The sequence below is a fragment of the Rhinolophus hipposideros genome, assembly GCF_964194185.1.
Source record: "Rhinolophus hipposideros genome assembly, chromosome: 2".
In the NCBI taxonomy this organism is placed as follows: Eukaryota; Metazoa; Chordata; class Mammalia; order Chiroptera; family Rhinolophidae; genus Rhinolophus; species Rhinolophus hipposideros.
This window is the reverse complement of record NC_138048.1, coordinates 30,360,707-30,376,468: the sequence shown is the minus strand read 5'-3', so window position 1 is coordinate 30,376,468 and position 15,762 is coordinate 30,360,707. Positions and strand designations below refer to the sequence as shown.

Below are 15,762 nucleotides of genomic sequence, written 5' to 3'. Positions count from 1 at the left end.
AAGTAGCAACATACACACCGTAATAAAGATAGCACAAAGTGCCAGGCAATACAGAGAGAAGGTAAATAAATCTGTGTGGGGGCTAGGGAGAACCCAAAAGGAGAACCAAGGTTTCACAATGGAGATACCAAGAAAGCCGAGTATTGAGAGGTAAATTAAGGAAGATGCAAGAGGTGGGGAGAAAGGGGGAAGAAAGAGGAGGGGATTTTATTTGAACAATGAAACCAAAGAAACAGTATATAGAAAAGAATAAAAGTGAAAAAACATGAAGAAATAAATGAAGATAGCAAAACTGGGGAAAATAGTGGAAGGTTTGTATCATATCTGAAGAGGGTGGTGTAAGAGTTGAATGGAACCTCAGAGATCTTCTAGACTAATCTCCTAAATTTATAGATGAAGAAACTTTCTCTACATTAAATGATACTTACTGATAACTTCTTCTTTGCTGTCAGATTCCTGTGCTAAAATAACTTCTCTGTAAAAAAGAATCAAATGAATTTAAGTTAAATATTAACAGAGCACCCTGAGAATAAAGAGGAAAAAAAAATCTAACCAACTTGACACTTACTTTGCATTAACAAGGATTATTAACATTAAGAAATAAATAAAAAACGGATCTGCTTGTTGTAGATATCCATCCCATATTGCCTGAATGACTTCAATGGAACAGTAACATGCAAAAAGGCTTCCAAGCTGTAATTAGGAAATCAAAGGGCAAACATAAACCATTAGAAATGGATTGTTCTCTTAAAAGTATTAAAGCACAGTCAAAAGTAACATTATATCAAATTATCTGCATCTGAAATTTAATGTGTACTTTAATTTTAGTGCACCTAATCCAAAGGCAGGACATGTAGATCCACGCACAATGGAGCCACTTACCAGCTGTGTGACATAGGGCATGAAATATAACCTCTAAAGCTTACATTTCTATTTCTGTAAAAACCAAAAACAACCAGTTATACTACTACTACTGTCCATCTTTTACCATTGTTGTGACAGATAATTAACCTATACTATCTACTACATTCCTGCTATAGCATAACTAACATGATTACCCACAGAACTCTCCCTAAAGTAACTAGCATAATTACTACCGTACTTAGCTTACTAAGTAATTGTGAGGATCAAACATGGCAATTTAAGTTAATAGCATCTAAAAAAATTTTAATGACAATATAAATGTGAATTGCTCCCAAAGCTTACTTGTACATCATTTAAAATAGATGAGACAACATTCATGTCCCTCAATAGGCTTCAGGAGCTCTATGGTTTTCAACATAAAATTAAACCGTTGTCAATGCATAAGTTTTTCAACAGCCCAACTGTGTTGTACATTGCATGAATTCAGTGATACTTTTAATTTTCATTAGATACAGAAACAATGTGATGTCGAGGTTTAAATTTAAAATATTTTTAATGGCTAAAAGGAGCTAATAGGAACATATACATTAAGTGCCAGAATACATACATTTTGTGCCAGATACTAAGCTATTTTGCAGTATTAAATATTTTTTATTAAATAATATTTTATTAAATATCTCTTAAATATTCTCACAATAGGCCTTCAAAGAAGACATTTTTCTACCTGAGAAAATAGACCCATTTTATAGGTGAGGAAACAGACTTGTATTAAATAACTTTCTCAAGTTCACAAAGCTACCGTGTTTCCCCGAAAATAAGACCTAGCGGACATAGGACCCGGTCTTATATTAATTTTTGCTCTAAAAGACGCATTAGAGCTGATTGTCCGGCTAGGTCTTATTTTCAGGGAAACAGGGTAGTGAGTGGCGGTGTTAGGACTAGAATGTCTGAGACTATACAGCCCATGTAACTGCCATTACATTTGACTGCAAAGCCTTTAAAGTCCATATGCTGCTGCTGTTCCTGTTGTTTAAAAAATTACTATTACAAATCCAGATTAAAAGATGCAAATACAAACAGAATGGCAATATATGGTCATCATTAAACTTACTTAAACTAAAGCTGCCATTGCACTGCTCATAATTATGGGTTCTCAAGGTATAGAAATTAGTTTTAATTGTTTCATCTCATGATTAAAAAAAAACTCCATTCATAGACATAATACTAGTAGCAAGAATGAACTATCTGGGCCATAAACTGAAGAGAAACCAGTTCTTTTAATACTCAGCTAAAATGTACTACCAGCACTGAGTACTAATTCAGAGTTCTGGCAACAGAAATGACATTTCCTAGACATGATGTGACCAGAGAGACCTCTATTAAGTATCAGAATGCTTAAAAAAAATATTTTCTTACTTCAACAAAAATAAGTAGATTTAATGCCAACATGTGAATCTCAGAGAGGCTACAATTTTATAGGTATTTTATTATTTTAACTGAACGTGACAAGACTGTAACTTAGCAGGAACTAAAGAACAGGCTGATGCAGTTTGAGATTTAATGTACTAGAGTTGAAACCAGTTACAAGTCTCTAATGACCATTTCCTAATTGTTAACTCATCCTATCACCCTAAGGTAGGTACTATTATTATTCCCATTTTATAGATGAAGAAATTGAAGCTCAGAGGCTAAGTGTCTTAAATCACACAGTTAATAAGTGGCAGAAATGGGATTCTTTCTGAAAACTTAGGTAAGGCATGATCGAGGAATATGGTTAGATTTTGACTACATGTTCTTCTAGCACACATCGTTGTTTTAGAAAGATCTTCAAGCAAACCTAGGAGAGCAGCTCTCACAGTGGTCTGAGGGGTCCTCTAGTACCCACGCGGATGCGTATTTACAGGGGAGTCCATGCGGTTAAAACTATTTTCATAATAATACTTAAAATTTACTTGCCTTTTTCATACTCATTCTCTTACATATAAACAACAGAATTTTCCAAAGGCTCCATGATATGTGGTATCATCACAGACTGAATAAAAAGTAGATATGAGAACCTACCTGTCTGTGATCTGGCCAAATATTGAAATTTACAAAATTATAAAACACCACCACTATTCTCACAAATTTTCTTCTGAAAAATACAGTTATTTTTCATTGAAAAAATAGACTATGTTAACATGTAATGGATTTATCATTACTTCTAATATTTAAAACTTCTTAGTTTTAATTTCTAATCAACATAATCTATAAAAGGACAGATCCTCAATAAATGTTGTATATAAGAGGTCCTGAGACCAAAAGGTTTGAGAACCACTGATCTAGAATAATAAAATTTCCCAATGAAAATACAAACTGGAATGACGGAGTAGAGATGTACTTTATATTCTTTTATATTAATCATTAGATAATCATTTTCTTCATGATTGGAGATCAATTCTTATACAGACTATCAATAATTTAATCACACAAAGTTTTGAAGTCAACCAATACTTATCACATATTACATATATATTTACATATAATAATACATGTGTGTATTACATATATGTGTAAATGTCATATATTTTATTGTAAAACAACAAAGGCTAAACTTCATATGAAATAATCTGAACTAACATAAGTGACAAGGAAATAAAGCTTTTTTTGAAATGCCAATAATTTTACTTCTTTGCTATAGGTAGTAATGGTCTATAATTTAGTACTTTTCTTCCTCTTCCTTGGGGGAAAAAACCCTAATTAAAGTTTCATAGAAATCTAGTTTTCAGTAAGTGTTCCTACTTTCACTTTATTACCCAGTTGAGTGCATAGGCGTCTGGAGTAATTTTCTTTGTATCAAGAAAAGAACAAAGCTCAGGCTCGTGGTATTGGATGAGTAATCGGAAAAGATGAAATGGTCTCCCCTTCAGGGAACAATCCCTAGAAGACAAGAGAAGCAAGGTTTCTTGAATTAATGTCAGAAATGATCACATCAGTAGCCAATCCTTTTGCAACACTCACCCCCCTCCCCACTCCTAGAACCCCTGAACGCCAGCCTACCTGACACAACCAGACAGCACTCTCTTGCGAACACCTAACATACCTGACCTGACAGAAAGTCTGGAGAAACAGCAGGTCTATAGCCAGCCCTAGGGAGAGTCTCTCCTGGTGAACCCAGGTGGCGCTCAAACGTTAGGATTATAGAGACCGCGAAGACAGCAGGCCCACGTAGGGAGTTCTGGTAAGTGTTGGACCTGCCTAGTCTACTTAGATTTGAAACTTCAAGGATAAGTATGTTTTAAAAGTTCTTCGTCTGAACAGACATTTCTCAAAAAAAGATAAACAAAGTGCCACTAAGTACGTGAAAAGCTGTTCAACATCATTACCTGTCAGGAAAATGCAAATCAAAACCATAATGAGATATCACTTCACACTCATGAGTATGGCTATAAGCAAAAACATGGATGTCGATGAGGATGTGGAGAAACGAGGCTTCATTCACTGCTGACGGGAACGTGAAATGATGCAGTTGAGGGAAAGTCTGGCAATTCCTCAAAAGGTTAAACAGAGTTATATGATCCAGCAATTGTACTCCTAAGTACATACTCAAAAGAAATGAAATTACATGTCCACACAAAAACGTGCATAGCGGCACCATTCATTAATAGCCAAAAAGTGAAAATCCAAATGTCCATCAATTATTGAATTAGTAAATAAAATGTGTTCTGTGCACATAATGAAATTGTATTCAGCGATAAAAAGAAATGAAATAATATGGATGTTACAGTATGGAGGAACCTTTAAAACATGATGCTAAGTGAAAGGTAGTCACAAAAGACCTTATATTATGTGACTTCATTTATATGAGTCTGGAATAGGCAAATCCACAGAGATAGAAAGTAGATTAGTGGTTGCCTAAGGCTGAGAGTGTTGGAAAGAAATGGAGAGTTGACTACTAATGCGTTGCAGGGTTTCCCTGATGAAATGTTCTAAAAATGACTGTGATTATGGTTGCACGACTCTGTGACTATACTAAAAACCACCAAGTTGTATGTACTAAAAGGATGAATTTTATGATGTGAATGGCATCTTAATAAAGCTGTTATCAGAAAAAGAAGAAGAAAAGTCCTTCAGTTGATTCTAACTAGCAAAGCACTGGTATCCATCCAAACTTAGGTTCAAGTCCTGACTCAGTCACATACGAGAAGTGTACTCCTGGACAAATCATTTACTCTCTCTCTTTGCCTCAGTTTTTGTAGTTGTAAATCAGAGATACGTACCTTCTAGTGCTCACTGTTTGAATGAGAAAATACACCAAGCATTTACGCCTAGTATAGTGTGTTTTCACATAGAAAGTAGTAAAATCTGGCAGTCATTTAACAATCACGCTCCAGGATGGTAGTTGTCTACCTCGGCTGCACACTAATCAACTAGGCAGCTCTAAACAAACACTGACGCCTGGGTGGCCTCCTCAGAGATCTGACTTCGTAAGCTGTGCAAACAGGCACCAGGATTTTTAAGAGCGACGACAACGATTCCAGTGTGTATCCAAGGTTCACTGCCTAACCACTGATCTGGACTATGTCAGAAGTTCCTTTTGGCTCTAAAATCCTGACTTCCCGATCCATAGTACTGGCTACTACAAGAATTCTTCCTGGCCTCAGGAGTGCCGTGCCTGCCACTCCCCACCCCACGCCTAGATATTTGTCTGGTTTCAGCGTCAGTGTCACTTCCCAGGGAAGCTGTCCCTGATCTCCAGGGCAAGTTACGTCGCCCCCATCATGCATCCCCACAGCACGCCATACTTCATCTTCCTCATACTCAGCACACTTCTGATTATTGTTCAATGCCTATATTTCTAGGACTACGTTCCAAGCTGTAACCCCAGCACCTCACTTAAGGTAGCACTCCAAAAATTTTACTTTTCACTTAAATACTATAATGTTATTTTTATTTTATTTTATAGGTAAAGAAATTAAAAAAGGGATACTACTGGGGTGGCCAGTTAGCTCAGTTGGTTAGAGCGTGGTGCTAATAACACCAAGGTTGCCGGTTCGATCCCCGCATGGGCCACTGTGACCTGTGCCCTCCTTAAAAAAAAAAAAAAAAGGGATACTACTGAAAAAGAATGAAGTTATGCTGCATATATACGTATATACTCTAGAAGTATAAATTCTTAACTAAAGAATCCTTTAAATAATGTTTATAATCACAAAAATAAAATGAAATAAGTTATGATTCAAGTAACCTTCAAAACTATCTGATCCTTTTACTTTACCACCGAAGTAAATCTAACAACTTTACTTCGAAGCAAACTACACCTTTATTCATTTTTTTTTTTTTTTTTTTTTGTTGAGAGCCCACTGGCCCATGTGGGAATCGAACCGGCAGCCTTCGGAGTTAGGAGCATGGAGCTCTAACCGCCTGAGCCACCGGGCCGGCCCACCTTTATTCATTTTTAAAACTATAATAACTAACTCATATTTTACCTGGGGATGTACTTATTCATGACAGCATAAAAGCAGTTGTATAAATCGCTGCGTGGCAGCTGAAGATGCACGAGTGGTTTGAGTAGATGTATCCAGCTAAGCGATGTGCTGTAGTTAACATTACGTGATTTACAATAAAAGGTAATTACAGACTCAATATCCAAAAGTAATTCTGCTGCCTTCTCTTCTGGCACTGAAAGCCGGTCTGAGAAAAAAGTGTCAAAATAAAGTTACCAAGGGCCTGTTAGAGGCTCAGATATTGGACACAACAATTGTTTACAAACATAAAGTACTATGTTAATGCATTTAGAGCCTGACATAAAAGCACTTTCCCTTATACTTATTCGGTATTTACTAGTTATTCAATATTTACTACCTTAATAATACTTAACATGTATATATGCGAGGTATGATCAAAACACATGTGAATATTTAAATGAAAAATTTATTACAGTAAGACACATTGTCATTCATCCCCCTCAAAATACTCCCCCTCACTTCGAACGTACTTATCCCATCCTTCTTGCCACTTTCGGAAGCAGTTCTGGAAGTCCTCTTTTGTGAGTGTCTCTAGTTGTGCTGTTGTGGCTGCCTCGATGTCCTGATAATTTTGATATTGGGGAAGAGCCAGAAGTCGCACGGTGCCAGATGTGGTAAATAAGGTGGATGAGGGCACACTGTAATGTTTTTATTTGACAGAAATTGCCATATACCAGAAGCATGTGTGACAACGGTGTCTTATCATGATGGAGGATAATTTACAGCACACTTTAAAACACAGCTTCTCTCAACCGTAGCTCGCACCTGACTGACTGCACTGAACAAGGGGAAACGTGCCACACATGTTACTAAGGTTTGATGGGCTGCTTCCTGTATTGAAGGTCCCTGTTTTTCCAATGGATGGCACGCAGCAGCAGCATTCACTGTATTTTTTTATCACAATGGAAAGGCTCTGTGTCGCACATCGCTCTGGTATGCAATTTCTGTCACATAAAAACATTATGATGTGTCCTCATTCACCTTATTCACTGGATCTGGCACCGTGTGACTTCTGGCTCTCCCCCAAAGTCAAAATGACCATGAAAGGTAAATGTTTTGAATCGATTCAGGACACTGAGGCAGCCACAACAGCGCAACTAAAAACACTCATGAAAGAGGACTTCCAGAACTGCTTCAGAAAGTGGCAAGAACGATGGGATGAGTGTCTTCAAAGCAAGGGGGCGTATTTTGAGGGGGATTAATAGCAATGTGTCTTTTACTGTAATACTTTTTTTTTTAAACAATCAAGGTGTAGTTTTTGATCACACCTTGTGTACATGCTAAATGTAAGGAGGGACAATCTGAACTACGGGGCTAGAAAAGGCAGTCACAACTCCTATTCCTGGGAAGCAAAAAACTGTTTTCTAAACAAAGATTATCATCTACCCCATGATGGGCAGCTGCTTTATCAAGGGGAAGGAAAGTGATTCATTCTCTACCCGCAAATTCCCTTTCTTTTTGCCCACACCAGTGATAATGTTTCTGTTGTAGTTAGTACACAAAAACCTAGTTAACCAATAATTTAATCAAAATATAATGAAAAGAGAAACAAAAAGATACTAATGGACTGTAGATGAAGTAAAAAAGTGAAATACAAACTAAATTAATTTAACTTTCAAAAAGATCTTATGGGGCAATCGGAAACCTATTCAACCATGATGTACCATAGTTTTTCTATAGCAAATCATGACCTGTGATTTATAGATAAACTTTTGAAACACAGTCCCCTTTGAAGACTACATACAATCATACAGATATTAATTATACAAAAAACTGTAAAGGTACTTGAAGAACTGAATATGTAATACAAAAGAAACACTAAAAATTGAGCTCTCTTTCTTGAAATATTAGACTTTACTTCATAAGAATTTCAAAAGAGAAGTTCTAAAACTATTTACTAGCCTTTTACAAATGCTACATATCCCAAATTATAACAAGATAATTCTACTAAAGAGTGACTCCTCCACCCAAAAACTATTATTTCCAAAATTGTTTACTGTTTTAAAACAATTATTAAACTTACCAACAAACTCTAAACAATCTTTGTGAATAGTGTTCTGTTCTGGCAGGTCTAAAATACCATCCCATGAAGCCAAACTGTCACCTTTTCCTGCAACATTTAGAGCAATCTGGAAGAGAGATAAAAAAGCAACTCTCTTTATGTTATTTCTCATCCTTGGAAATATGCTGTAATAATGAAAGGCCTGAATTTAGGAATAATAATTCATACATCTAAGATTACAAAGTAATGTATCTACACTCCACCAAATGCTGAGCCCTTAGTCATATCACAATGAACAAACACAATTATTTTCAATCCTCCCACATTAAATTAAACTACTTCATGTCAATCCAGTGCACAGAAAGAATTATACAAAATATTCACATAATTGCATACGTAAATTTACTTCAAGCAAACACAACCAATGCTATGGACTGAATGTTTGTGTGCTCTCCCAAAATGCATATGTTGAAACCTAATCCCCAATGTGACAGTATATGGAGGTGGGGGGGCCTTCAGGAAATGATTAGGTCATGATGGCGGGGCCTTCAAACATGGAATTAATGCTCATATAAAAGAGACCCCAGGGCCGGCCCAGTGGCTCGGGGGGTTGGAGCTCCGTGCTCCTAAGTCCAAAGGCTGCCGGTTCGATTCCCACATGGGCCAGTAGGCTCTCAACCACAAGGTTTGCCAGTTCAATTCCTCGAGTCCCGCAAGGGGTGGTGGGCAGCACCCCCTGCAACTGGGATTGAGCACGGCACCTTGAACTGGGCTGCCGCTGAGCTCCCAGATGGCTCAGTTGGTTGGAGCGCATCCTCTCAACCACAAGGTTGCCGGTTTGACTCCAGCAAGGGTTGGTGGGCTGTGCCCCCTGCAGCTGGCAACGGCGGCTGGACCTGGAGCTGAGCTGTGCCCTCTACAACTGGGACTGAGGGGACAATAACTTGAAGCTGAACGGCACCCTCCACAACTAGGATTGAAAGGACAACAACTTGACTTGGGAAAAAAAAAAAAAAAATTCCTGGCAGTACACACTGTTCTCCCCCACCAAAAAAAAAAAGAGACCCCAGAGAGCTCCCTTGTCCCTTCAGCCATGTGAGGACACATTAAGAAATTACTATTCTTTCAAGTTTCATGGTATTATGGTTATTTAAAACATCTTCATGGCAGAGTTTCAAACTGAAGTAAGTATTTTAGTGTGCTACCAAGGATCTGCTTTAAAATAATCCAACAGGTGGTGTGGGGAGGAAAGGATCGGGATACTAATCAAACATGATTGGCCAAATGTTGATTAACAGTTGAAGCTAAGTGATAGGTACATGGAGGTTCATTGTACAAGTCTCTCCACTTTCGAATATGTTTTAAATTTCTATAATAAACCATTCAGAATGCTATGTACAGTTATAATTCCATTTCTGCTATGTATATATGTTCAAAGGGGAAAAAAGGAAAAAGATATACACCAAGACATTATTATGTATTTTACCTATAGGTAGTAGATGATTTTTATCTTATCCTTTGCTTATATATGTTTTGACAAAGATAAATATTTCTATTCATGCACTGGAGAACAGCCGAAGAGGAAAATGAAGCAAAGGAAAAACCTCTGTAATTCAGACACCCAGAGATCTATTTCCTACCCCCGACATCCCTTTTCTTTAATATAGCTCAATCGTTCCACATCAATTATATACTCAACGATTGCGTTTTCCCACTTCATTAAGTCTTCATAAATATCATTTCTAATGATTACAAAATAAAACATTGCCTTTCAAAACCTAAATTATTAAATACATAGAACATCACAAAAGAAAACACTGACTTTCAAAACCTAAATTATTAGATATGCGGAATATTACAGAAACAGACATTTTAGTAAGTTGTTCCATTTCATAAATTTTCTAGATGTGGCATGCTCATAGGATAATAGTCTTCTGCAATTAAGACAACTGAAAATAAAAATTCTCAAGTATTATTCTTAAGTGATTACATTTTATTTGTTTTAGTTTCCAGTTACCTTCCAAACTTTAGCCCTCAGATCAGCCGGCAGTGGTCTCCCTTGAATTATATTTCTCAGAGTTTCAAGATCACAACCTCCTGCTTCCAGAGCTTCTTCAAGATCTTTTTCCCTAAAAAACAAGTCCTACATATTAAGATAAATTTTCTTATATTTTTCTTATTCAAGATTCATTTGTTAGCATGGCCTGTTAAAGGCTGTGTATCTAAGATTTAAAAAAAAAAAGGTTCTAAGCAGCCAAAATGTAATTCCAAGGCAAATACCATTTTGTTTCTTGGGAAATCTCAGGTTTTATACACTCAATTTACCCTTAATTTGCATTTAGTTTTAACAAGCTCAGTTATCAGTGTTCTAAGATTAAAGAAATTTAGAAAGAGAAGACAGGGCAAGCAGGCAGATGGCACTGAGAAGTCACAGTAATAGTATTCATGGTAGTAGTGACGACACTTTACATAGCACTGACTTTGTGTCAGGCACTGTTCAAACATTTCACATGTTCTGTAAATTCTCACAACAATCCTATTAGGTTACATCATTGGCCCCAGTTTACAGATGCAAAAATTGAGGCAACTGAGGTACTATTTCCCTGAAAATAAGACCTAGACGGACAATCAGCTCTAATGTGTCTTTTGGAGCAAAAATTAATATAAGACCCAGTCTTATTTTATTATAAGAGCCGATATAATCTAATCTAATCTAATATAATATAATATAATAATAATATAATATAATACAATATAGTAATATAAGACCGGGTCTTATATTAATTTTTGCTCCAAAAGACACATTAGAGCTGATTGTCTGGCTAGGTCTTATTTTCAGGGAAACATGGTAGCTTGTGGTCACATGTCTAGTAAGTAGGAGAGCCAGGATTCAAATTTTAACAATCTGGTTCCAGAATTTTTGCTCTTTACATTATGCTAGATAGTGGCAAGAAGGAGAAATTGTAAAATTCACTGCAGTATAGGAATTATAAAATCACTGTAGTATAGGAATACTTGGTACAGAACTATACAGATATATGCCTAGAGCAATACCTGGCTTACAGTAAGTATTCAATAAATGTTAAAAGAGGAACAAAAATGACTCAATGGCATTACTGTATTATATATTAAAGCAATATAATACCACACCAAGTAAATTATGAAGTAAACCAACAAGCAGTTATGTTCAGTCTCCTATGTTTAAGGAGAAAAGTATGAAATAAATTTAATTTTCATATACGATATATAAGAAATTTGTACAAATAAAAACCCATAACTCAGTGAGACAATCCCTAAAATTCCTTGAAGCAGCATGAAAGGGAGAACATCCCCCTAGATTCAGGAAACGAGGATTTTGTCATTTTTCTGGTTTTGAGGAAAATAAATTACTCTCATTCCACATTCTCTCAATAAGGTAATGTAAATCTCTCCTATTGATAGGATTCCAAGAATATTAGTTTAAATGTACAAATTTCCTCAAGTGTTGCCCTCTTAAAGTATAGGAATTTAATGAAAATGTAATCACTTGGGATCATATTCAACAGAAAAGCAGTGATCAAATCTGAAAGATTTCTTAACAAAGCTACTATAAACTCATGTAAACAGAAAGATAACTAGTAACTACACAAGAATCATTTTGTTCTTTTGCTATATGATCACCAAAGTGTTGGACAGGAAAGTGAGGGAAAGAGATTTCACGTCTACTGCTGAGAAACATTTCAGGCCTACAGTTGGTAAAGGATGGGGTTAATCTGTTCTATTCTGGCACAAAATTACAACATGGCCTGTGAGAATTTGAAGGATTACTGGTAACCATGAAAACAAAGAAAATTTAATGAAATCTTTGATGAATAAATAGCATATTTTTAATGACTGAAAGTGTAAATAAACTGAAAACACCATTTAATGAGATAAAATTCTTTTACCACATAAATGAAGAACTAGAATTTTTCCATTTTTCAGTACAAAATCCTTGGTTCTTTTTTGAAGTAACTTTGCCAAAACCCTTACTATTCCAGACAACAAAGTATTTGGGAGCAAAATGCCTAATTCTCAACATACTTTTTAAATCATAACATTGTACAAGCACACCTTTGTTGATACAGCTACTGCTGGATTCTTTGAGCAACCCCAGGGAACCACAAACGTCTCCAGCAGTACAACCATGAGGAAGAAACCAGAAAATGCTCTACCTTAAGTAGTAAAAGGAACTTCTCAGAAACTAAATAATTAAAAGTAATGTTATCTTCTGAAGAAGGTGTTCAAAGGTTCAGTTATCAGAACTTCAACATTACAAATGTGGTTGTAAAAGTAGTAAAAGAGCTGAAAATAAGTGAAGCTAAATAATTCATAAAAGGATCAAGTTCCTATCAAGAGATAGGAACTCTATGGCAATGAAATCTCCAGTAGAAGTTGCCTTCCCCTAAACCAAGGCTCCTTTTGCTTTTAAACAAGCAACACCTAACATTCAAAAGTAAAACACATGTCTGGGATGTCTGATTGGGTATGTTGTGATTTTTTAAGTTTTCTTTAGTTATGACAGCTTGTTACTGACCTAACAAGCTAAGGGTTGGTAGACGTGCACAGGATATTCAGACAAGTCTTAAAAAACGAAAGTATGGGCCTTGTTTATTTACCCCAGTAAGTACAAAAAATAATTGTCTCCTTTGCTCACAAGGTTCAGGACGGAGCATACCCAAAGCTTTGGGGCTGGAAAGAAGCAGAAATGCATGTCTCCCTAGCTCTGTGACATTGAAGATAGAATATAGGTTACTGCTCCTGATCTATAAATGACATATTTTCAAAACCTAAATAAAACATTACAGAATTTCCTTTCATCTGATGTTTTGTGTCAAAATCACATAATCTAAGCATTGTAAACCAAGTTGCCTTAGAATTACAGCAAGGCAAACAATGTGACGAAATTTACATGAAATTAGTTTAATGTTTATATTTAAGCTAGCCACTGAATTAGATTTTTCTTCCTCAACCAAATGCTAACTTCTAGCACATGGAAGTATCTGCACAATGCCAATTGCGGGGGAACGGGGACAGGGCAGGATGGGACATGGTTTTTCAAGCACTACCAAAATAAACATGCATCTCTAAATGCTTCTAGGATTAACAAATTCAATTTGATATGTTGCGATTATTTTCTGAATAAGCCATACACTGAATCATATTTAAAATTATAATTTTAAAAGCAACTAGAAAACAAAAATAAAAAATGAAAACTAGGTTATATATTTTATGCTTTTAAAACTTAAAATTACAGAAAACCTGCCACTAGGAAAAAATAACTATGTATTACAATTTTTTCTAAGTTCTGTTTTCCCTCTAACCATGTTCTAAAAACTTGTTTTCCCTATTAATTTCAAAACTTATGAAAACTTTCATTGTACACAGTCCAAACAGGAGATGAAAACAAGACTTGGTTCATCTCCTAAATTTCATATATGTGTGTGTGTGTGTGTGTGTGTGTGTGTGTGTATATATGTATATGTATATGTATATATGTATATGTATATATGTATACATATATACATATACATATATACACATATATACGTATATATACATATATATACATATATACATATATATATATATCTTTCTGCACTTAAACTCCATACCCATGGTCAGCCTTCTCCATTCCTCCCACCTTGATGCCAGCCCCTGGCAAACACTGATTTACTTTCTGTCTCTACATATTTACCTAATCTGGATATTTTATATAGGTAATCATATATATGTGGTCTTGTGTCTGGTGTTTTTCATTTAGCATGTCTTCAAGGTCTATCTATGTTGTAGCATGTATCAGTACATACTTTTTATGCCAAATAATATTCCATTGTATGTATATACTATATTTTATTTTCTTATTCATCAGTTAAAGGACATCTGAGTTGTTTCAATTTGGGGCTATTATGAGTATCCCTTATTTTTTAACATAAATATCAATAGTTAACTGGTTTAGTGTATGATACATATACAGTATTATTTGTTCATGTTATTTATTCTTCCTAAGGTCTCAAAGAATTTAAAAATAAAGCTTATTAGGACATCACATCCATTAGGATGGCTATTATCAAAAAACAAGAAAATAAGTGTTGGCAAGGATGTGGAGAAATTGGAACCCTGTAAACTGTTGGTAGAAATGTAAAATGGTGCAGCCACCATGGAAAACAGTATGGCTATTCCTAAAAAAATTTTAAAAACAGAATTACCATAGGATCCAGCAATTCAACTTCTGGATATATACCCAAAAGGAGTGAAAGCAGACACTTGAATAGATATTTGTACACCCATGTTCATAACAGCATTATTCACAACAGCCAAAGGTAGAAGCAACCTAAATATCCTTCAATGGTTGAAGGGATAAAAACAGGGTATATACATATACAATGGAATATTATTCAGCCTTAGAAAGGAAAGTCTAACACATGCTACAACATGGACGAATCTTGAGGACATGATGCTAAATGAAATAAACCAGACACAAAAAAGAGAAATACTGTACAATTCCACTTACGTGTAGTACCTAGAGTAGTCAAATTCATAGAGACAGAAAGTAGAATGGTGGCTGCCAGGGGCTGGAGGCCGGGGGTATATGAGGAATTGGTGTTTAATGATTATAGAGTTTCAGTTTTACAAGATAAGAAGAGTTCTGGAGATTGGTGGCACAACAGGGGGAATATACTTTACACTACTGAACTGTACACTTAAAATGATTAGCATAAGTTTTATGTGTATTTTACAATTTTAAAAACCAACTCTATTCAATATATCACAGAAGTTCATGAATTCAGGCTTTAAAGTCAGATTTGAGATCCAATATTGGCCCAACTCGATGCCATATGAGTTAAGCAAGTAACATGTTTAGAAACACAGGGCCTACCTTGTAATGGTCGGTTGATGCTTAAACTTCTGAACACAAATCACAAATGCAATATTTGGCACAAAATTCTTCAATTAACAGAAGCCCTGAATACTATTACTCTTATTATTACTGACTTTTAAAAAATGACTTTTTTCTTATTATAACAATCATTTTAGAGAAGTTGGCCAATGTATAATATTTAAAAACCAAAAAACAACCATAATTCTATTACCATGACATAACCACTGTTCACAGTCAGTGAATTACTTTTCAGTTCCCTCTCTCGATAGATATAGATATAGATATATATGTATGTATGTAAAAGTGTGTGTATGTGAATGTATGGAGGCATTTACATAACACAAAACTGGATTATATGGAATATGTAACTTTATACCCTGCAGGATTCATTTATTTATATTTTTCAAAAAAATTACGAACAGTTCTTTGAGTCAACTCTTAAAATATCAGATTTTTAACGGCTGAATAATTGATTTGCCTAGTCCTCT

General features: G+C 35.4%; 1 protein-coding gene across 3 annotated transcripts in view; it reads right to left on the bottom strand.

The window, feature by feature from the left end:
• TBC1D23 (TBC1 domain family member 23) overlaps nt 1–15,762 on the bottom strand; it is a 54,007-nt gene that overhangs the window by 25,504 nt on the left and 12,741 nt on the right. For 2 of the 3 annotated variants that reach the window (XM_081068711.1, XM_081068712.1), the window contains exons 2-7: nt 10,391–10,502; nt 8,395–8,500; nt 6,333–6,537; nt 3,660–3,783; nt 569–693; nt 429–475 (exon numbers count right to left, since the gene is read on the bottom strand). In XM_081068711.1, the coding sequence (XP_080924837.1) occupies nt 429–475; nt 569–693; nt 3,660–3,783; nt 6,333–6,537; nt 8,395–8,500; nt 10,391–10,502 (719 nt within the window). Of the gene's footprint in view, nt 1–428; nt 476–568; nt 694–3,645; nt 3,784–6,332; nt 6,538–8,394; nt 8,501–10,390; nt 10,503–15,762 lie in introns of all 3 variants that reach the window. The other variant, XM_081068713.1, reaches the window with a different exon arrangement.